The sequence below is a fragment of the Mesoplodon densirostris genome, chromosome 16, assembly GCF_025265405.1.
Source record: "Mesoplodon densirostris isolate mMesDen1 chromosome 16, mMesDen1 primary haplotype, whole genome shotgun sequence".
NCBI lineage: Eukaryota > Metazoa > Chordata > Mammalia > Artiodactyla > Ziphiidae > Mesoplodon > Mesoplodon densirostris.
In genome coordinates, this window is record NC_082676.1 from 58,237,926 (window position 1) to 58,261,399 (window position 23,474).

The 23,474-nt window shown below is 51.9% G+C and overlaps 1 protein-coding gene across 1 annotated transcript in view; it reads right to left on the minus strand.

Moving 5' to 3' along the window:
* Positions 1-4,546: 4,546 nt before the first annotated feature.
* The window catches only part of CIITA (class II major histocompatibility complex transactivator), a 37,856-nt gene continuing 18,928 nt past the window's right edge, over positions 4,547-23,474 (minus strand). Inside the window, exons 6-19 of the mRNA XM_060077921.1 lie at positions 21,293-21,337; positions 20,042-20,194; positions 19,511-19,654; positions 18,190-18,354; positions 17,569-17,637; positions 14,904-16,554; positions 13,843-14,001; positions 13,089-13,160; positions 10,193-10,273; positions 9,537-9,629; positions 8,210-8,296; positions 5,731-5,814; positions 5,470-5,553; positions 4,547-4,622 (exon numbers count right to left, since the gene is read on the minus strand). Of these exons, the coding sequence (XP_059933904.1) occupies positions 4,547-4,622; positions 5,470-5,553; positions 5,731-5,814; positions 8,210-8,296; positions 9,537-9,629; positions 10,193-10,273; positions 13,089-13,160; positions 13,843-14,001; positions 14,904-16,554; positions 17,569-17,637; positions 18,190-18,354; positions 19,511-19,654; positions 20,042-20,194; positions 21,293-21,337 (2,963 nt within the window). The remainder of the gene's footprint in view (positions 4,623-5,469; positions 5,554-5,730; positions 5,815-8,209; positions 8,297-9,536; positions 9,630-10,192; positions 10,274-13,088; positions 13,161-13,842; positions 14,002-14,903; positions 16,555-17,568; positions 17,638-18,189; positions 18,355-19,510; positions 19,655-20,041; positions 20,195-21,292; positions 21,338-23,474) is intronic.

A 23,474-nucleotide genomic window follows, 5' to 3' on the forward strand; every position in this document is an offset into this window, starting at 1 on the left:
AACCCCTGGGGCCCTGCGGGGGTTGGGGGGTGTTTGTTCTGTTCTTTTCCTTTGAGATTCTGGAAAGGAGTCCACAGAGCCTCATGGTTGACAAAGGGCAGAAGGGTCAGGGCCTCCCCAGTTGGAGATCCAGTGGGGTTTGGAGAGTCTGTCCAAGTTGCGTTGGTGTCGGACTCCCAACCCGGCCCCTTCCCGGCTTCCACGAGCCTGACAAGCAAGGGCCCACCTTGGTTGTGGAGGGAAAGGCCTGGCGGCCAAGCTGAAAATCAGGCCTGAATCCCAGAGCAGTCGGAGGTGGGGATCCCCTGTGCTGGGCACATGGTAGATCTCCCCTAAAGGTGAGGGGAGTGGGCGGGTGAGGGAAGGAGCAAGCGAACGACTGAAGTTGGGTCCACGTGCAGTAATTCTCCCCGTTTGCAGAACAGCTGATGCTTTTCAAAGTACCTTCACGTACATACTGTGTTGAACAAGGAATGGGTGGTCAGCTCCATTCTACAGGTGAGGAGACCAAGGTGTGGGAGAGGAGAGGTCCAGCAGAACTCGAGAGAAGGCAGTTACATACCACCTGTCTTCATGTGATTCTAAGTAGGGTTGCTAAGAAATGTGAACTGGAAGACATTCAAGACAAAGGGGAGTGGGAGAAAGGAGACATTTCTTTGGGAGAGAGGCCTGAGGGGAAAGGCAAGGGTTTAAAAGGTGGATGGCCTTGAAGTCCACTGAACGTGGGATCATGCCGTCAATGGACAGTGTGACTCCAGACGTCAGCTGCCTTGATTCCTCTGGGCATCATTTCTCCCACCCAGCAAATGGGGAGCAATTCCAGCACCCGGTGCCTATGCCTGCAGAGTGACCCTCCAGAGAAGTCAGAAGTGGAGTTTGTATCTTGACTCCCTCTTTTACAGGAGTGTGACCTTAGGCAAGTTACACCTGTGAAATGGGGCCAGTCATTTACCCACCTCATAAGATGAGTTTGTGTTAATGACAGAGGTGGCCCTCTGGGCAGACACTGCTCCACACCAGGACTCACAGCTTGGCAAGCAGAGCCCAGACTGGATTGCAGCCCCCATTTGCTCCCTTGTCCAGGCACCTTGTGCAGTGCACAGACTGCCCAACCACACCCAACAGCCCTGCCCAGGGAGTTTTTTAAATTTACTAAAATGCAAGATTTAACAGAGCAGGGGCCTTGAGCATCTTATTGAGTACACCACGGTGTCACTATATATTTGTGGCAGGAATACAGCAAACAAAGAAAGCAAAGTTGTGGTGAGGATTATTCGTTCATTCCACAAACATTTATTGAGCCCTTACTATGTGCAGGCACCTTGCTGGGTGCAGAGGGTGCCTCTGCAGAGCAATGAACAAACAGACAGGTTACCTGCCCTCTTGGAGCTCACATCCTAGGACAAGAGCAGACAACACAACAAATAAGTGTGAAAAAGATAAACTAGCAACGGGATAGGCTGGGGGAGGGGTGTCTGCGTTTACTACCGTCCTGAGGAGCTGTCCTGTAAACTGAGTCCTGCAGCCCATGTGAAGAGCTGGGAAAACATTCCAGGCAGAGGTGAGAATGAAACACACGGATGTGTGTAATAATGACAGCCCACACGTAGGGAACTGGATGCCAGGCTCTTGTTCTCAGCATATTTTCTCATTGAGTCTCCACGTAACCCCATGAAGAAGGTACTGTGATTATACCCATTTTACGCATGAGGAGACTGAGGCACAGAGAAGTAACTTGCACGAGTGGTGAGCTGGACACTGAGCCCAAGCAGTCTAGCTCTAGAGTTTGAGATGCCTGACCCTACACCGTGGTCCCTCTTGATGAGGGGAGTGGGGCTCAGCACGGTGAGTACTTTGGCTCACCACTTTGGCACAAAGTAATAATACTTGCTAATCTTTATTGAGCACTTACTGTGTCCCTTGTGCTGTGATAAGCACTTTACAGGTATCAACTCATTTAATAAGTGGTAGCTATCATTTAAAGTCATTAGTATGAATAATTACAGCCTCTGACCTCATTTTATCACCTCTGAACAGACCAAAAGCAGTGGGGATAGTTGTGCCCACCCCTCCTGGCTGAAGGGTGCAGTAGATGCCTGGATCAGAAGGAGACTGTCTTCCTGTGGCTGCACAAGGGGGAGTTCCGTGGACTCCACAAGGTCCACAAATGCAGGCACACCCTGAGGGGTGATGGCCCAGCTACATGGCCTGATGCCCTTAGCCACTGGACCAAGGTGAAAGGCACTACCTTTCTGCGAGGATTGCCAGCGGGGCAGCGGGGTCAGACCCTCCCGACCCCCAATACCCACTTACTGGGAAGAGGAGGAGAGTTTGAGGAACCAGGCATCGGGGCTGGCGCACTGGAGCACAGACAGTTCCCACAGCCACCAGCAGAGGGCCAAGTTGTCTCAAATCAGGGCTTCTGACCGAGCCAGCCGTGCCCCAGTGAAAAACAACAACAGCCGACCTGGCAGCTCTCTGTGTAGACAGCAAAGCCGCCAAGTCCCTTCCAGGCTTGCCTTGGCCAGGGCCGGATTCCAGCTCAGCTAAGAAACGACTCACAGGGTAGAGCAGAGGGTCAGAAACAGAGGAAAACACTCTGCAAGGCTCACGGTGCTTCAGCCTTGCTGACCCCCAAATAATGAATTTTCCAAAGAATGGCAGGAAGCCATAGAGAAAATCCTTTCCCGAAAGACAGGACTTGAGCCGAAGTGGACTCTGCTGTGTGTGTTGGGCTGAGGGGGGTGGGGAGGGCAAGAGAGCAAGGGCCCCCGTCAACTTGCCATAGAATATGGCAGAAGTGATGCTGTGTGACAGCTTCCAAGGCTGGGTTACAGCAAGGGCAGGGCTGTTCCCCATGGTCTCGGTCTCCTCTGCCCCCACAACCTCTCTTCCTCTTGGGGTGATCACCCTTCAACGCAGCCACCATGCTGTGAGGAAGCCCAAACTCGCCCACAGGGAGAGTCCCCCTGCCACTTCCTTAGAGGAACCAAGGCCCCCAGCCGCTGGGCAGCATCGGGTGCCAGACATGTGCGTGACTGAGCCTCCAGACAACCTCAGCTGACACTGAGTGGGGCAGAGACGAGCTGTCCCTGCCAAGCCCTGCCCAAAGACAGGTGTGTGAGCAGAATAAATGTGTGTGCTGTTTTAAGCCACTGCGTTTTGGGGCGGTTTGTGATGCATTAGCTAGCCGGAAGAGTGGGCATCCAAAATGGTAAGCACAGTATAAACTCAAACACAGGACCTGCCCGTGGGATTAAATGAGCCATTTATCATGTAGTGAAAAAAGACACAGGAAATGAAGGCTAAAAGGCAGACGTGGTTTCAGTCCATCGCCCCTCCCCTCCTCTGTTAGTGTACCATCAGCTCTTTTCCTGCTAAGGTCCAGTGTGTCTGGCCAGGCCTAGACTTGGCCTTGGCAAACAAAGTTAGTGCAAACCAGTGAGTCCCAGAGACAGAGGGCAGTTTCTGTAGAATCCCAGCCGGTCACGGTTTGGGAAATCAGCAGGCAGGGGATGGTCGCTGGTATCTTCAGAGCTTGCCCTTTAGGAGAGCAGCGTGGAGCAGTGCTTTCTCCCCAGGCCAGCAGGGACCTGGGCAGGTGGGGATGTGGCTGCTTCATCCCTCTCTCTGGCCTGGCCACAGCTGTCTGCAGTGTACTGCAGGGAATGCCTCAGGGCTCTTGGGTGCACAGCAGCTGCCACCAGGCACTGGCCCATCTGCCAGGGCTGCAGTGGCTGAGCAGGGCTGACATCAACCTGCTGTCCGAAGGAGCCTAGGGCCGGGCCTGGGTCTATTCGCAGAGCAGGCCATGGGTCCTTTCCGCAGCTGGGCGGGGGCCGACTCTGAGCCACCAGGACTGGGCACCAGGATGCCGAGGCTCACGGGAAACAGCCCAAGAAGAGCTGTGTCCACAAATGACCAGGTCAGGGTCCAGCATGGTCAGTGTCCTCGGAGAACATGCTGCGAGAGGTCAGGATGGGTGGAGATCAGGAAGCTTTAGGACAGGGCAGTTTAACACATGGATAAAGTGTGGTCGAGATTGGGGATGGGAGGGATGGAGGAGGGGGATGTCCCAGGTCGGGGGAGCATGGAAGTGAGGGGACAGTCATCCGCACAGAGAGAGGCAGGAAACTGGTAGAGCAAATTCCTATGAAAACAATGCCGGGCATCGGGGCAGCCGACAGGTTGAAACAGCAGCCGGGATGGCTGGGGAGTCCTCGAAGGCAGACCTTCCCAATGCTGAGGGCTGTGGGACGTGCACGGCTGACCCACCTGTCCTTCCCCGGGTCCCACGGCTGCCCACAGGGAGGATCCTCAGAGCCCAAGTCCTCAAAGCCTTTAGAAGACACCGCACCAAGCCCAGCACAGGGGTATACGGGGTGGGCCCAGATGGCACATGGTTCAGGAGTTGTCACCCAGCTCCCACCTGCTGCCCCGTCCACCTTTTATGGATTCTGACTTCACAGGACACTGTCCCCAGGGACCCCCGTGGTTCTCCCCTTCCAAGCTCACCTCAGTTACCTTGTCCCAGGCACAGCCTGGATCATCTCAGGATGATCCTTGAGTCTAGCTGCTGCAGGTGTTCCTGGACGCCAAAAGGGATGGTGGGCGTCCACATGCTGTGATGGGGGCATGGCACACAGAGGTTAGAGGAGAGGGGGTGTCCCCAACGCAAGCTGCCCCCAAATCCCTCCTCCCACCTAGCCTAATGTGGGGTCATGGGGACACCAGAGGCCTAGGAGCCCCAAGACCACTTTTTAAAAACTGATTCTGCCGCTGACATGCTGTGTGATCTCAAAAAGGTTAGTTAACCTATCTGTGCCTTATTCTCCTCATCTGCAAAATGGGTCTTACAAGAGCCACCCTATCCCTCCTAGAAGATATGAGTGATTATGCAGACAAAAGCGCTTTGAAAGACAATAAAGTACAGTACCGGACAGTAGACATCATAGTGATGTAATAATAAATAAGTTTCAACCATATGAAATTGCCAGGTGTGTAGGTCAAAAATGGTTGAATATAAGCGATTTCATATTGTCCAGCCTAGTATATAGAGCATTTTTGTGTACCAGACACTCTTCTGAGTATATTGACAAATTTAAACCCCACAATTTAAATGTAAATATTTAAATAGGGGGTAAATATTATTGTCACTCCCATTATACAGACGAAGAAACTGAGGCCAGGGACTTCCCTGCGGTCCAGTGGTTAGGATAGGACTTGGCGCTCTCACTGCTGAGGGCCCAGGTTCAATCCCTGGTCCGGGAACTAAGATCCCGCAAACCATGCAGTGTTGCCAGAAGAAAAAAAAAAAAAAAAAGGAAGAAGAAAAGAAACTGATTCCAGAGGGTCGATGTGTCTGCTTGCCCAAGGTTGAATGCTGGTGAGGGACAGAGTGGGATTTGAGCTCAGGGCTCACAGGGTGAACCACACACTGACTCTCCCTCCACCACTGCTGAGACTTACGCCAGCTTCTCCACATGAGGGCACTTTCTCAGGCTGGCAGTGAGCTGCTGGGCTCCGGCAGCTGTGAACTTGTTGTACTGGACACTGGGAAGAGAAACCCATTGTGGATCCTGGCCCTGGGGACCAACAAGCCCCAGACCAAGGTCATCACCACGCTCTCGACAACCAGACCTCAGCCCAGCCCTTCCCATGATGCCAGCAGGAGACCCTGGTCCTCCCAAGTCCTGGCCCCACCCCCACTGCCCAGGCTCCCACACTCACTCCAGCACCCGGAGGGATGCCATGTCTGGAAGCACGTGTGCCAGGCTCTCGGCTCCCACGTCGCAGATGCAGTTATTGTACAAGCTGCCGGAGACAGAGGTCAGGGCAGGGGCCGGGGGTGCTGGGGGGTCAGGGCCCAGGGAGAGCCACACCCAGCCGGGATTACTGCCCCATTTAATAGAGGGGGAAACTGAGGCCCAGCGAGTTAAGGCTGCTTCTCTGTGGTCACTCAGTGAGTTTAGGGAAGCAGCAGGACTAAGTGGAGGTAGCTTCCCATCTGAAACAGCCCAAGTTCAAATCCCAGCTCTGTGGCTTGCTGCCCGTCTGATCTTTGGCGAGTTACTCAGCTCCCCTGTGACTCAGTTTGCTCTTCCATAAAATGGGCATGATAGAGTAATTGTGGGGAGGAGTAAATGAGTTAATGTTGGTAAAACACCCAGAACAGGGCCCGACATGTGGAATGAACTACGTGTTAACTATGGTTATTATACGTCCCAAGGGGGTTTGTGACGGTTATACAAGTTACTGTGGGGGGTGGGGCCGCATCGGGAATAGCAGGAGAAACCCAGAGTCACTGGGCAGGCTCGGGTTTCTATAGTATATTCAATCCCCATCAGCAGTGTCAGAAATAGCACGACAGGTGTCGCTGGTGCCAACTTAAGCTGTCCCTTCATTAACGAGCGTCCTTTTAACAAGCCAGGTGCAGCCACGGTTCTAATTTCAAGGCCATGACTTTGTCTTGACTCAGCCTCAGAGCAACACTGCAGGGCTGCATGTAAAAGCAGCAAGTCTACACTGCAGCAAAGTGGATTGAAGCTAAACTCCAGGAACCCCTGATGTCATGGGTCGGCCGGTACCAGGGCAGGAACCAGGTAGGGGTTTTACAATCCCTTCCTGGGATGGATCTTAGAACCAGGAGACCCTTCCTCACCCACAGGAAGAGGATTCTTCCCATATTTCATTGATGCCAAGATGTACATGTTCACATTTGAAAATCATTGCGATCAGGATGTGTCTGATAATCAATGGATGTCATTTAATTAGCAGCGTTTTGTCGTCTTAATGGTGTCTTACAAATGGATGGCATCTTACAGTCCATAAAATATGAGGTTTCTTTTTTTTTTTCTGGCCATGCTGCACAGCTTGCAGGATCTCAGTTCCCCGACCAGGGACTGAACCCAGGTCACAGCAGTGAAAGCCGGAATCCTAACCAGTAGGCCACCAGGGAACTCCCAAGATGAGGTTTCTTAAAGTGTCAATCAGATCACATATCACTCCCACATGCCCCACCTGCTTCTCCATTCACAATGGAAAAACCCCCAACCACTCTCCTGGCCTGCAAGGGTCTCCCTGCATGATCTGGCCTTCCCTGACCTCTCCCACCTTATCTCCCACCCTCTGTCCCTCAATCCCTATAGCCAGACACAGAGGCCCCCCTTCTGGCCCTCAAAGACCCAACCTCTTTCCCACCTCAGGGCCTTTGCCTCTACTGTTCCCTCTTCCTGGAATGCTTTTCCCTGAGAGCATCCCACAGAAGGGGGAGGGTCACCTCCTCAGGGGTCTCCTGACCTCCCTGGTGAATTCAGTACTCCCTATGGTACCCTCTGGGGCCTTTGTTAGTTTCCTCATTCCCAGCATGAGTCAGCGTTTTAAACACTTTGTTTATGCACGTACTTACTTATTTATTATGCAAGGAACTTGAAAGCAAGACCCACCCTGGTTTTGTTCATAGCTGTATCTCTAGTTTCTAGCACAGATTATTAGATACCCTCACAATTCTAGGGCGTGCCAATCACATAGACTACAGACTGCACAGCACACAACCTATGCAGCTGCGCTCAGGGACCCTGGCTGGAAGGATAATGGGCTGGAAGGACCCATTAGTCCCCGGGAACCACCAGGCACCAGGCTGGAAGTAAGCAAAAGCAAGAATGTGCTATTCCAAGGCCTGCCGGAGGTGTCAGTGTAGGCACGGACTGATGTGTGCGTGACGAGAGCCAGCCAAGGCTACCTGTGCATAGTCAGCATTCTAGAAACCACCCTGGCATGGAAAAGGCCCAGTCCTGCCATGCCCTGGGGAAAGAGAACCAAGATTTATTAAGCACCAGAGCCAGGCATTGCACCAAGCGCTTTCCATAGGCTATTGGCATGGTACCCATTTTCCAGATGAGGAAACAGAGGCTCGGGATGAGTAAGTGACTTGCCCAGAGTTTGCCAGATGCCCTTCCCCAGGGGCTGCTAATCTCATTCAGGGCGGTGGCATCACCCAACTCCAGGGGTGTGTGTTCATGTTGGATTTTAGGTCGGCGCCCCCCACTCCCTACCCCCACCAAGTTGTGCAACACTGATGTGGTAGAACAGCCTGTAGTGACTGCTTTCAGGGTCCCAGTGTTGGACCTTACAGCTGGCACCAAGGGGGTTCTCTGCCCGCCCTCCAGCCCACCAGCTCAGCACCTGACCAACAGAGGGCCCCACTCACCTCAGCCTGAGGAGGGACGCAGCCAGCAAGGGCAGGGCCTCGGCCAGCTTGCAGGCACCCAAGTCAGTGATATTGTTCTGGGACAAACTGCAGGAGTACAACAAGGGGAGGGCTCAGGGCCAAACCTGAATGCCCCTCCCCATCAGTGTCCATCACCCCAGGCTCCGGCAGGGCTGGGAACCCCTGCTTCCTCACAGGGCATCCCAGGGCAGCAAGCACAAGACATTCTACCTGGATGAGAGTCATGGGTGCTGAACTGTGTGAGGGCGCTATGGGTAGACTTGGGCTAAATCAGTAAAACGATGCAGTCACGCCCTGAGGCTGAGTGGGATGATGGGGGTGAGGATGCAGGTGAGACAGAGATCGCGCTCCCTCCCACACTTGTTTTATGATTTTATAGCATCCATTTTTTCCCTTTGGACCACTTTTCAGCACTGTCATTACATAAGGGTTTACATTATTTGTTTAATGACGTGGACTCCACGAGGTGAGGGGTCGAGTCTGTTTTGTTCATTACTCTATCCCTGTGCCTACAGCCATGCCAAGCACATAGTAGGAGCTCAGAAAATGTTTAAGTGGGGTAAAAAAGGAAGGAAGGAAAGGTAGGAGAGAGAGGGAAATGGAGGAAGGGAGGAAGGATGTCAGGAAAGACGAAGGGAGGGAAATCTAGCTTACTCACACTGTTTCCTTAAACACTATAAATTACTTAATAAGTCTCAGTGTCCTACCATCAAGGAAATCCCTAAGTGAATTCTGGTGAGTTCTGTGGCTGCCCTGATCGTGGTTGTGGAGTAGAGTGTGGGTAGATTTTGATGATCCCTTTAGGTTCAGTAAAAAATCATGTTGACCCTCCTGCATCATATCCATCTGCTATTTCCTAAACCCAGAAGTTTTTTTAAATAGAAATTCACTATTTTGATAATAATGTTTTACTGATAAATCCTAATCTATCTCTCCTGTCTCACCTCCTCAGTCTTTCTCTCACTAAACATTGCTCACATTCATTACTGTACACTTCATAATTATGGATGCTTGTTTGCTTGTTTACTGCGTCTAGAAGATCCCTGAGGTCAGGGGCTTTGCTTTGTTTAAAGCTGGGTCTCCAGGGCCTTGAATGGTGTCTGCACACAGTAAGTGCTTCTTACGGATTTGTTGATTAAATGAATAAATGATTGGTTGAATGGCTGATTAAAGAAATGATTGAATGAATGAATGAATGGGTGGATGATTAAACGAATGCACGACTGAATGGATGAGTGAATGAAAGGATAAAAAAGCTGGACTTTGGGGACAAATGCAGCAGGAAGGGCCTGCCCAGCGCACTCACTTGAGCGTCTCCAGGGCCTTCAGCTGAGGGAAGGTGGCCGAGAGCTGGGCGACACCCTCATCCCCGATCTTGTTCTCGCTCAGTGAGTCCAGGCTGCAGATGGAATCAGATGGGGGGCCATCAGCCAGCACCCTGGAGGCCAGCCGATCCTCCCCCACCCTCCGACCCAGCAGTGGCCTCCTCCCATGCTCCCACCCCTGGACACACCATGGCCACATGCAGATGCAGCTCCGAGCATTTGAGGGCAAATCATCACCTGGGACTGCCAGGCCAACAAGTGGACAAGGCCCTAACTGCCCATGGACCTGAATCACTGTTTTCCTTCCTGGCAGCCCCGTGAGCTGGGGCAACTTCCTTAACCTCTAGAGACCTCAGTTGTACAATGGGATCATGTTCCCCGACCCTGCCTCCCCATGGGATTGCTGGGAGCAGCACATGAGGGGAAAAGAGTTTCGAAGATCACGAAAGGATTCAACCTATTTTTATTGTTGGCGATTTCCTTCTGCCATCGCTTCCCTGCAGTGGGGGGTCCCTCACACCAGCCACACTGAGGAAGCAGCAGGACACACACAGAGAGAGAAAGGGACAAACAAGGCCAGGGTTTGGAGTTGTCAAAGCCCAAGGTCTCCAGGAGGGATTCCGGGGTCTATACTCACTCCAGATGCTGAAGGGAAGAAAAGGCCTCAAGGTTCTTCACCAGTTTGGGAAAAGCCTGAGGGCCCAAGATGGGGCCCAGCCTAGAAGGCAAAGAGCAGAGTTAAGACCCTGAAGCAGTCATGGCCCCTCTACTAGACCCCACAGAAGGCAGGCCCATATGAGGCCTTACCTCCCCCCAGCTCCGCCTGGTGGGACCCCAATCCCTTCTGCTTCAGGCATATTTCACAAAGCCCACTCAAGAGGCCAGCTGGGCTCCCAGCTGGGGGCTCCCCATCTTTCATCTCTGAGTGGGGAGCCAGTTCTTACTCCTGCTGACATCCACATGCACCCTTCTCCCACCCTGGCCTGGGGAAGTGGTTCCCAAATGCTGGCCTGAGGACCACCACCAGTGATGAGAAAGATGGTTTACTTATTTGCCATTGCTTTTTAACAACAAATAGAACCATTTCTTGAGCACTTTTTATGTGCCAGGAACACACTGGGCCCATCACTCAGATCAGACCTCATTTAATCCTCACAATGACTCTGAGCTAAGAGCAATTCTTATCCCCATTTTACAGATGGGGAAAGTGAGGCACAGAGAGGTTAACTAACTCATACAAGGTCACACAGCCTAGATGGACATTTAGACCAGATTTCGAGCGAATGAGAAAAATAAAGACAACAGAAGGCTATTTTTTTTCTTTGTTCTTTTTTTTTTTTTTTTTTTTTTTAATTTTTGGCCATGCCACGCAGCATGTGAGATCTTAGTTCCCCGACCAGGGATTGAACCCATGGCCCCTGCCTTGGAAGTGCGGAGTCTTAACCATTGGACCGCCAGGGAAGTCCCTGTTTTTAAAATATGGTTAAGTGTACTCAGTGTAAAGAACAGTCTTTTATTCTGAACTTATATCCTTTGAACTTTTTTGACATTAAAATGTTCATTTTTAAAAAAATTATGGTGTCAGCAGCAGTTATTTCACTTGTTTGAATGAACATACTTGATACAAATTAAAAGATGGTAACTGCACATAGTCACTGAAATTCACTCTGAAATATCCTCAGTCTTTGAAACCCCAAAGTCTGGGAACTACTAGCCTCAATGAAAGGTCACAAGATGGGAATCCGTAATCTGATTTGAATCTGGGCTCTACCACTTAGCTTCTGTGGGGCTTTTTGGGCAAATCCCTTAACCACTGAGTCTCAATCTTCTCAAATTTAGCCCCAATCTTAGGAGGTTTTTGGAAAGATTAAGGAATTCATTTATCAAATATTAATTGTTTGCCTACTGTGTGCCAGGCCCATCAAACCTGTCACGCAGACAGCCATGAACAAAACAGACAAAAATCACTGCCCTCGTGGAGCTGACATTCCAGGGGGCAAGACAGGTAATCAAAGAAATCAGTAAACTGTCTGGTGTGGGAGATAATTGATACAGAGAAAAGCACAGTGTGAGCGGGGCAGAACTGTACTTTTAAATACAGGAGTCAGAAAGGGCGTCTCTCACTGAAAACTAGAAGAAAGTGAGGGCGTGGGCCATGCTGATACCTGGGGAAGAGTGTCCTGGGTGGAAGGCACAGCCAGTGCAAAGGCCCAGGGGTCGGACCATGCCTAGTGAGGTTGAAAACCATTAAGAGGACCCATGTGGCTGGAAAGAGTGCAGGAGGCGAGGGTGAAGAGGTAAATGGGGGTGAATCAGGGGAGAATCGTCCACCAGCAGAGCTCCTGCAGGGTTCTGAGCGGCTGAGGGGCCTAATCTACATGCACATGAAATCTACAGGGTACCCGGCATGGTGGCTGCCAGTCTCACGCCCAAAATAGTCCTTTCCTTCCTTCCTTCTTTCCTCGGAACTTTCTCAGGGCTTCTGGCCTGCAGGTGGCTACTCTCCGGGTTCTGGGCTGTTCTACCCCACGGCTGCTGTTCCCCAGAGCACAGTTCCGACCTTGAACTAGGGGCTTTTTAAGCTAAAAATAATTCAAAGCCAGAAGGGGCCCTTGGTGATTGTTTTCATACAGTTCCTCTTTTCAGCAATATTTTTCACCTCTGCACAAATTTGGCCTCTTGTCTCTGTTCAAAACAAGAAACGCTTGGCTTTTTCTGGGGCACGGCAGGAGCTGTGATCAGGAAGAGCAGACAGCTTGTGGGTGACCAGCTGGGGACCTTGGACAAGTTACTTAACCTCACTAGGCCTCAGTTTCCTCATCTGTAAAATGGGGAAGATAATGACTATCTCCCAGAGTGGCTCTTGAAATTAATAAGATTATGGCACTGAGTACACTGTAGTTGTTTAATAATTCCTTCTTAATCATTGGATGATTTTAGATCCCTAACAAGGGCCTAACATGAATTTAACTTTTTCATTTGTTGCAGCAACAGCCAGGCTGACCTGACATTTGTGACTTTGGACAAACAATTTACACTCTCAAGGCCTCAGTGTCTGCTTCTGTACAGTGGGGAGATAATATCTCCACCCAGTATGGTTCATTCCTATTTCTTTGTCAAGTTTCAGTGCTTCAGTCTCCTGCTCCAGGAAGTCATCTTGACCTCCCCTAAGTCTTCACGCTCACAGCCCTTGAGTTTCTGGCCACTAATCACAGCAAGTGGTAATTGTCTATTTACACTGGACAGCAAGCTCATTGAGAACAGTGGCCTCGGTCATATGAGTAGGTCTGTTGAATGAGTGGATGCGAATGAGTATGTTCACCAGCAAATGGGCAAGTTCGCTTCACCCCCGAGAACCTCCAGGACTAGCCCAGACCGGCCATGCCCCAGCTGCTGGAAGCTGGTTTCCAGAGTGGTGGGGCGAGAGGGTAAGAGTGACTCTGAGGACCCATCTCCATTCTGGTGGCACAAGCCCAGCTAATGCCAGAGGAGAAACCTCGTGGGGACCCGAGACAATTTACCCCTTTGCTTACGCAAACTCCAGCTTCTTTAAGTCTCGGACGGCAGGGAGTTCCCCAGGTGTGTCTTCAGAGGAACTTCTTGTCCTGGAGAGAACGGGCAATGTTAGGGAGGAGTTGGCTCCTCCCCTATCATGGAGCCCCCTCCTAGGGGGGACGCCTGCCCCAGTGCCCAAAATTCCCCAGAAGGACTGCCTTCCTTGGGCTACTGTTGTCCCCTTGTTAAAAAGAAAAATCTCAGGACAGGATATTATTAAGGCATTACTGTGTGTTTCATGGAAAAGAGCCTCAGAGGAGGCATTACCCACACCCATCCCAGACAGTGCATAGTAGGTGCTCAAACAATGTATGATGAAGGAATGAGGGAAAGACAGTTGCTCTGTGGTCACGTTTCCTCTGCCCTCTGAACCTTAGACCTCTGCCATCTAGAAAATGGGAATGATACTGGTCCTGGCTGCCTTGAAAGGTGGCCATAGGTGTCATTTGTGTTACTAGATGCAGAAGGCAGCTTATGAACTCTTAGCAGGAGAGAATATCTCCTTGGCTTTAGCTGAGAAAGAATTGGGTACATGACGGCAAGTTCTGAAGTGGACAGAGTGATAAATCTTGGGGGCTCTGCCTGGGTGGTGACTGCACTGAGAGATTTTGGATGGTCATTGGCTGGCGGGGAGCAGGGGAGGTCCCCCCAAAAGAGGAAGAAGTGTTAATAACAAACTTAATATTAGGTCCTGCATGGTCTGGACCAACTCCCATGCCCTTTCCCTCTCACCTCTGGATCTGCACAAGGTTGCCCAAGTCTTCCACATCCTTCATGGATTCAGCCTTGAAAGGCTCAATGGTGAACTTCTCCTTCACTGCTTGGAGTAGCTTGGCCTCCCCATGCTGCTGTAGGGACTCCCACAGCTCCACTGTGTCACTCAAGGCAGCCCTGTGGAGGAAGGGCCTGAGATCCAGTCATGGTGACTGGGCTAGACCATAATGTGTGTGTGGGGGGGTGGCGGCTCCATGAAGGGACCACCTACCTATTCAGATATTTTCCTTCCTCAACTTAACCCCTACTTCCTCTAGAAAGTTTTCCATGACCACTCAAGCCTTTATCAATTCCTCCTTTTTCTCAGCTCTCCCAGTGGTTTTATTTCCCTTTTTGCTTTGGCTACCAGGAAGCTCAGTGCTAAATTCTCAGTTGAACCACTACAGTGGTGTAGACCTTACAGCTTGGGTAAAGTATGCTTAGGGGGAAGGTGGCAGAGACTCTCTGGAGATTAGGCTTAAATGATCAAACAGATCACTGAAGGATTTAGATTCCTTTATTTAAATTAAGGAACTTTGACTTCATCCCGAGGGAGGTGGGGTGCCTCTGAAAGATTGTAAGGAAGGATGGAATATGATCAGATGCAATTTCTAGGGAGATGTGCACTGATGTTTGAATATAAAGTGGAGTGGAAGAGGAGAATGGAGGCAGGGAGGTCAGGGGAGGCTATGGCTTTAATCTAACCATGACAAAACAGTGGCTTGACCAGGGGATGGAGAAAAGAAAACTAATTCAAACCCAGGTCAGTCTTAGATTCTAGATGTGGCCCAGTGCCTGTCATAAGGCCAGCCTTCAAATACTGGTTGAAAGAACGATGCTGGCTGTGTGACCTTGGGCAAGCTACCATACCCCTCTGAGTCTTGGCTTCCTCATCTTAAAAAAGGCTAGAATCACTTCTGCCCCCATCTGGCTGCCATTCATACTAAATGAGACCCCACAGAGTCAGCACTGGGCACAGCACCAAGACCACTGTAGGTGCCCAAGGCAAAGAAGCCCACTCTCCTGCCCCCAGCTCCCACCTGAAATGGGTGACACAGCTGAGTCCCACGAGGCTCCCCAGTCCTGAGGGGTCAACGCCAGTGCTACGGAGGTCCAGGGAGAAGTCTCGGCCTGCCGCCTCCAAGGCGCTGCCCAGCACGTGGGTGTCGGGAGGTGTGAGCCGGGTGCCCAGGAACGAGAGGTGGGCTGGGAGCCCCTGAAGCACATGCCGCCAAAGCCCAGCATCCAGCGCCTCGTGGGCACAGTGCAGCAGCTCCAGCAGCCGCCCCGCCTTCAGCGTCCCAGGCTGCAGCCGCTTCAGGTACCTGGTGAGCACCTTCTGCTTCCTGTCTGCTGAGGTGGAGGCCGCCAGCCCTGCCAGGGCTCCCAGGCAGTGGGCACGAGGCTGGAAGACCAGCCCGACCAGAAAGCGCGGCACACCCTCCAGCCAGTTGTCATAGGGCCTCTTCTTCCTCGGGGTCAATGCCAAATACTGCGGCAGCTCCTTGTCCTTGATGTCGCTGCTCAGAGCCAGCCACACGGCCCCCAGGAAGCATTGCAGGAGGAAGCTGGAGAAGGCCAGCTCGGTCTCCAGGGCCCCCGGGGTGGGCTGCACCAAGCCTTGGGCCACAGCCCAGACCCTCACCTCGGCCGATGGGAACTGGCCCTCCCGCAGGCTGCTCTGATGACTGCGGCCCAGCTCCCAGGCCAGCCTGGCCAGTCCCACCAGGGCCCCTGGGGGGCTGTCACGGACTCCTGGGCCTAGTAAGCCAACATAGAGGCCCGTGAGTGTGGAAGGCAGCTGGGCCTCATCACCTAGCTCCAGGAGGGCCTCCGAGAGCTGGCACACGGCCCGGCACACAGTGGGGCTATGGCTGTGACTCAGGAGAAATGGCTGGGACTGGAGGAGTGCCAGGGCTCTCTTTTGGTGCTCGGTGGCCCCCGAACACTCAAAGTAGCGCATCACATAGGTCTCGGCCTGCTGGGCGGAGAAGCCAGCCACTTCGAACAGAGCGTCGGCCTTGCTCAGGCTCTGGGCCAGGCGGCCCCGGGGCCGGGCTGTAAGCAGCAGGGTGCAGCCGCGCAACAGCTTGCGCTGGAAGAGGTTCGCCAGCAGCCCCCGGAGGGAGCAGGCTTCTGCTGACATGGGTCCGCCCGCGCTGTGCAGGAAGCCGTCTTGGGCTTCGAGCTCCTCGAAGGCATCCAGGATGAGCAGAATGCGGTCGGGCCTCCTCAAGATGTAACTGAAGACCTCGTCGTCCACTGACGGTGGCTGTGAGCCCAGGGAGAAGAGCAGATCCTGCAGGCGGTAGGTGTCCCCTGGACGGTCCAAACAGTGGCAGGGGATGCAGAAGATAAAGTCGTACTGTGGCAGCTGGCCACAGGCCCAGGCCCAGCTCACGGCCTGGATCCAGTGACTCTTCCCCTGTCCTGCTTTGCCCAGCACGGCGATCACCTGCGTCTCACGTGGCCGCCGGTGCTTGCTAGAGGCCAGCAGCACCTCGCCCAGACTTCCTCGGGCCGGCTGCCGCTCTGCCCAGTCCAGGGTGGTCAGCTCTTTGTCCTGGCTTTTGCCGCCGCTCCTCTCCAGCCTTACCCTCACCAGGTCCACCTCCACCAGGATGCCTTCCGGGCCTGCGGGCTTAGCCTGGTACTTGTTCCGTAGCGAGCAGTAGAATTGTTCCACACTCTCTGCACATGTCAAAAGGTGTGGGGTGGGGGAGAGGAGGATGCTAGTGGCAGGACTGGCCACTGTGAGGGCAGCAGAGTGGCCAGCCCGGCCACCATCACTAGCTTGTTCATCCACTCGTCAAAGTCTTCCCCGACTGCCTTCTTGATTAGCTGCCTCCCTCAATTACCCAGACACTCATTCATGCATTCCTACACCCATTCATTCACTCATCTTCTCACGTGATTATCTGTCCACTCTTTCATTTACTCACTAACCTTCTTTTGTTCACTGACCATAGGGAGGTCATGGGGGGGTTGGTGGTGGTAAGAGTTAAGATAGTGGAATCCAGGTTTCTGGTTCAAGTTCCAGCTCCACCACTTATTACCATTATGTTGAGCATGTGATATACCCCCACTAGGCCTCAGTTTCCTCATCTGTAAAACAGGGATCATACTAGGGTTGTTCATGACTTTGTTTGTTTGTTTGTTTTGGCTGCAAACAATCCCGGGAGGCATGCGGGATCTTAGTTCCCTGACTAGCGATTAAACCCGTGCCCCCTGCAATGGAAGCGCAGAGTCTTAACCACTGGACCACCAGGGAAGTCCCTGTTTACAACTTTAATGATTGACTACATCTCATGTGCCTGGAAGTGTACCTGGAACAGAGTCAGACTCAGTCGTCTCGCCATTCTCTCAGCTGCCCTTTCATTCCCACCTTCCATCTCTCCCACACCCATCATCCACTCCTGCCTTCATCCACTCTCTCAATCACCCACGCTTCCCTGTTTCATTCTCTCAGCCTCACAAACAAGATGTCAACACCTAGCATGGGCTTACGAGGGGCAGGTCCTCAGTAAATGTTGCTCTAAGTGTGGCTATAACTGGCGGAATGAATGCTGAGACGGTGGGATCAAATGAGCACGTGAATGAATGAATGAATGAATGAGCCAACAAGTGAGGGATTGAATAAGTGTTGGGTGAATGAGTGACAGGAAACCTCCAGCACCCAGGCAGAGGGACCCTGCCACCACTCACCAGGCCACTTGGGAAGCTTGCTGGAGGCCTTGTGAGCTGCTGGGCATTGGGTGGGGGACATCTCATCCTCTGGAGGGGAAGAAGCCAGTGTCAGAGTTAGGGTGAGGGGTGCCCCAGGGACCTCCCTCCCTCTGGGGCATCAGTCCTCTGAGTATCACAAGGTCAGAGCTGACGTGGGCTGAGTCTCCGCAAGATGGAGGTTACCAGGTGGTGACCCGAGGCTGTATCCTGCTCAAAGATGTCTTTTTTTAGCCAGCTGTACTTTAAAATTTTTCACCAGTGTTTTAAAAATCACAATATCTATGTTAAAATCAAGATCTCCAGATTCTGCTGACAATTCAGAAGATCTGGCTGCATTGAGCCTGTTTTCCTGCCATGTAACAAGATGGTGAAGGCTGGTGGCCCTGTTTAGGTTTGGCATGGATTCTCCAATTGTTCCCCTCACCAACCCTCCCATGTATCCCCCCTCCCTGGAGACCCTCCCTGCCCTGTTTTACACAAACACAACTTGCCCATGTCTGCAGGCAGCTCTGTTCGTGGACCTCATTGTCAGAGGCAATCCCTTCCCCCAGGGCCTCAGTTCTGCTTCCAGTAACTCTCACAGGCCCTGATGATTCTTACCTGTTAGGTTTGCACGGGAGGTCAGGGCTGGTTCAGGCATGCTGGGGAGGTCAGCTGCCGATGGGGCAAAGGGGCTGGTGGAGCCGGGCCGGTCTGGGGACTTCGGGAGGCTGTGGACAGCTGTGCTGCTGGAGGCGGGTGTTTGGCTGGCCTGGGGCATCTCACCTACATGGGGGAGGGAAAGGAGTATAGAAACAACAAGGAGGCCACTTGGGTCACCCCCTTCCCAAATCAGGCTGTAGGGCTGGGAGTCTGGGGAAAGGCGAGGGGAACTTCTAGAGGAAGACATTTCAGGCCGAAGTTGAGGAAAGAGCTCTTGAGTTACAACTAGGCTCCCAGAGCCTCGGTTTTCCCATCTGTGAAATGGACACAATCAGCTCATAGGGAGCTTAGGGCAAGTGCTACTATGGCACTTTTCCCACTGTGTGGTCAGTACCCATTTTCCTGGATGCCCAGAACACCCTCTTGCTCCTGGGGCACCAATGCATTATACAAAAACTGGCATGCAACCTTCAAAAGATGCTCTTGAATTGACTGGAAGTATCCCCTTAGCCTCATTCTCTCTCCCATCCCTTAGAGCCCAACGTGCCTTCCCTTGGACAATTCACAACCTTTCAATGTGGCAGGTCAGCAGGGACCATTTTACTGACCTGGAAACAAGGCAATTCAGAGAAAGCTGTGCAAGGATGCATACCAAACTGTTCACAACCGTCTACTAAAAGAGTGAGGGAGAGACTCAGTAACTCTTGTAAGTATCTCTTACTGCTTGGCTTGTTAATGAGCATGCATTGATATTGTACTTTTTTTAGATTTTTTTTTGATGTGGACCATTTTTAAAGTCTTTATTGAATTTGTTACAGTATTGCTTCTGTTTTTATGTTTTGGTTTTTGGGCCATGAAGCACGTGGGATATTAGCTCTGTGACCAGGGATCGAACCCACACCCCCTGCACTGGAAGGCAAAGTCTTAACCACCGGACCGCCAGGAAAGTCCCGATGCTGTGATTTTAAAATAATAAAGTTTAGGTTTTTTTGAAAAAAAAAGGAGAAACTAAGGCTTACTAGGGGAAAGTGACCCAAAAAATGCCACTTAGCCACTTGGTGTGTCACTCACCCAGACCACGTTGGGGAGGTCTGCTCCTCCGTTTTGATTTTTGGGAAATGGGGACAGAGATGGGTGTTCTGGGGAAGGAGGATCATGAGAAGGTGCTAGGCTAAAACTGCCAAATATCTGGGACAGGGGTGGGGTGGGGTGGGGATGGGATCAGGGAGTAGTCAGGTCACAGGCAGAGGGGGTGGGGAGCCCGGCCTCGCATACTCACCTTGGTAGATGAGTATACTGGAGACCCCTGTCCCAGCCCCTGAGATTTGCCAGAGCCCCTGGGGCAGAGTGGAGAGAGTGGGGATGATCTGGATGGGTCCAGCAGGGAGACTCAGGCAGCTCAACAAGGAACTGGAAGGGGGCACTGCAAGAGACAAAGGCGGTGAGGTGGGATTCTCCATTTACATCTTAATTAACAGCTGACTCCCTTCTAAAGGGCTCCAGTCTTCCAGAGAGCCGCAGCTGTGTCTGCTTGCCTGTGGTGGTGTTGCTGGCACAGAGAGGGTGCTCAGTTCCCAGCTGATGAAAGCACAGGGCTGGCGGGTGAATTCCCTAGTTGGCGGGGATTCCCTGCTGTGTCTCCTAGGAATGTGTTTCCTTCCAGGGCATGTTTTCTGGCACAGACTGGGTTGATGGGGACACTGAGGATGGCATTGGCTGGGACAGAAGTGGGGGACACTAGTAGGGGGAGGAATTCCTGTCCCTGGTGGCTCCTGCCTCCGGGGAGTGGGGAAGCCCACCCTCTCCAAGCCCCCTAACATACCGGTGTCCTTCAGCCGGGTCTGGCTGGATGCTGGCTCCTTGTTGAACAGAACAGGTGGTGACGGGCAGGGCTGAGCCGAAGAGTCGCTCACTAGCCCCACCAGGAAAGCACCAGTCACCACGGGCATCGCTAGGGGCTCAGCTGTGAGGAAGGGCCAATGTTAGAGGCTGGGTGAGATCTGGGTGGGTGCCTGCAGGGGCCTTCCCAGGGTAGGGAGCGCTCTGGGAGCAGATCTCTGCTGGCCGTGAAAGGAAACTCCTGTCCTCTTCTCCGCCCTGGGTGAAGCTGGTTTTATCAGCAACTGCTCTGTGCCAGGCAGCCCTCTACCCTCAGCCTCCTCTTTGTGGCTGGGCCCTGAGAGCTTCCGGCCATGGAGAGCTAGGGGTGGGATAGACCTATGAATAGGCTGTTAGCCCAGGCCCCTACAGCTTCTACAGCCAGTCACTGAGCCCCTGGCCCCCTAAGAGGCCCCAAGCACTGCCCATCAGACTGGGGCAGGAGTTTATCTCCTCCATTTAATTGGGAGCCCTAGGAGGGTGGAGACTTGCCTCCCCCATCAGATTGGGAGCTCCCTGAAGACAGAGACTATTTCTCCAGCATCCTGGGGTCTTCGCAGGCAGGGTCCCTGTCTTCTCCATCAGATTAGAACTTTCTGAGGGCAGGGGCCAGGCTTCCTCCATCGGACTATGAGGCTTTCATTCCTCAGTCTGTTCCCTGCAGAGGGGCTAGTTGCCCAACCTTTGCAATAACAACTGAGTGGGAGGGGAGCGGAGAGGCAGGGAGGGGAGGAACATCTGGTGGGGGACTGATGAGTATGGGGGAAGAGGCTCACTGAGGCATGGGGGTTCTACGGAGGGCGGGAGGGCACTGGGTAACCAGCTGATCCGAGGTGGCTCTACACTCTGAAAGGAGACATGTGGCCTGGAGGGGCAGTGGAACTAGGTGGTGGTGGTAGGGTGGGGTCTCAACTCTGACTCAGAGTTAAGAGGAGGGAGGTGTTAGGGGAGAGGCTTTGTAGGAGGAGCTGAATCTCCCAGCAGTCCCTGAGCTTCAGAGCACGGGCTATGGAATCATGATCTTGGTTTGAATCTCAACTCCACCTCTCACTTGCTGTGTGATCTCAGACAAGTGGCTTCAGCTCTCTGAGCCCTGGCTTTCAAATGTCAGTTTACATGCGGGCCTGAGGAGGCCCTGGCTTTCCTGCCCATCAATCTCCCAGGACCCACCCGCCCTGCTCACCTAGCTTCCTGTGCTTCAGATCCACAGGCAGCTCCTCTGGGAAGGCTGCAGAGAGAACGATATGGTCATCAGCCCCAGGGAAGGGGTATTCCAAGCCAGGAGGGGCTTGTGGACCCCAGCAGGCCCTATAGAATTGCCTTAAATGGCTGGGAAGTGGCCTTGGGGGTCCCTTTCCCTCCCCAGCCCCCCCAAATTTCTGCCCCCGCTCATTTGCTTGAGTCCAAACCCCATTTGAAGCACCCAGGACAGTGAGGCACTGGGAGACGCAGAGCCACAGAGGGGACACAAGATGAGTTTGAGTTTAAAAAAATAATACTAACAATTTAAAAAAAAACCCTGCTTTTGGTCCCTTCCTAGCTGTGTGTCTCTGCAACACAGCCTCTCTGAGCCTTTGATCTCTCATCTGTGAAATGGGGGCAGTGATTCCCACTTCACAGGAATGCACTGGAAATCAGTTGAGTGAGTATCAAGCATGTAACACATTGAGAAAACCCCTATGTGTCCCTTAGCAAGAGGCTGATGAACCAAATTATAGTTGATTATGTGAAATACCACACAGCCCTAAAAATAACAAGGATGCTAAAGGACATATGGGGCAGTACTGGTGTCTGCAATTTACCTTGAAATGTTCCAAAAATAAAATGGTTGGATGGGTGGATGAATAGAGGGATGGCTAGAGATGTGTTAAGACCACTATCGCCAAACACTGATGGTAGAATGTAAGTGATGGGTACATGGTTGTTTGTAGTACAACTCTTCCATCTTTGCTGTATGTTGAAACTTTTCATAATAAAGTATTAGGGAAATGTTTATGAAATGAAAAGAAAGAAAGAAAGAAGGAAGAGAAGGAGGGAGGAAGGAAAGGAGGAAGAAGAATAAAAGAGAAAGAGAGAGGAAGAGAAAGGAAGAAAAAGAAAGGAAGGAAGGAAGGAAGGAAGGAAGGAAGGAAGGAAGGAAGAAAATAGAAAGAAAGGGAAATTCCTGGAGGCAGGACCATGTGTTTTCCATTAGTGCTAAGAAAATAACCTCCCAGACATGTTAAATGAAGAAAGAGTGTAGGTAAAATGTGGTCATTTGTGTGAAAAAAAAATTTTTTTTTAAGAGCTGGCTTTTAGACGAATAGAATATTCCTAACAAGACCAAAAGGGCACTGGCAACATAGGTTGTCTTCAGGGAGGGAAAATGAGGGACTGGGGGAAAAGGATGGGAGGGAGATTTTTTTTCACTGAATATTTTTTACACATTTTGAATTTTTATGCCATGCACCTGTTTATCTGTTCAAATTAAATAACTAGGTACAGGGTTTACACATGGTCTGGCACATAGTAAGCTTTTGATTAACTGTTAGGCCCATTTTATGGAAATTTTCATTCAGTGGATATTTATTGAGGTGCTCCTGCATGCCAGCCATGTGCCAGGTGCTGGGGATATAGTAATAAGAAAGACAAGGTCCCTGTCCTCACAGTGGGGGAACTAAGCAAAAGGCAATAAATAAAATAAGTCCAAATTGTGACAAGTGCTGCAGTGAAGGAGAGACACAAACAAGGTGAAAATAAGTGAGGTAATTTATATGGAAAAAGTTGGTCTAGGAAAGCCTTCAGGAGGAGGTGACATGCTGGCCAAGACCTAACAGATTCCCAAGCCCACCATGGGAAGGGGGAGGACATTCCAGATAGAGAGAACAGCAAGTGCAAAGGCCCTGAGGCTGAAAGGGATACATGGGTTACAGGAATGGAAAGAAGCCAGTATGGCTGGAGCATGGTGGCTCATAGTGAGTTAGGAGAGGTGGGAAGGGCCAGATCAAACAGCCCTTATGGTATGTATTTTGTAGCCATTGGAGGGTTATCAGGGCAGCAAAATGATCTGATTTGCATTTAAAAGTCCACATTGGCTGCCAGGTAAGGACAGATTAAGGAGGCAGGGAGACTGACCAGGAGGCTCAGAGAGATGCAGGTACTTGCCCAAGTGCATATAGACTATAAACAGCAGATCCAGGATTCAAACCCAGATCTTGCTGGGAAAAAACTGTGCTTGAAGACCTCCCTTAAATACAGGGGTGACAACTAAGGATGAAAGAGAAGCCAGAGCCCAGAGGTCCTTTTGGAAATGGCAATCAAAACAGCCAGAGGTAGAGACCCATCAGGAGAGGGGCCATTTGATCCTGGGCCGTCTGCTTCCTCCC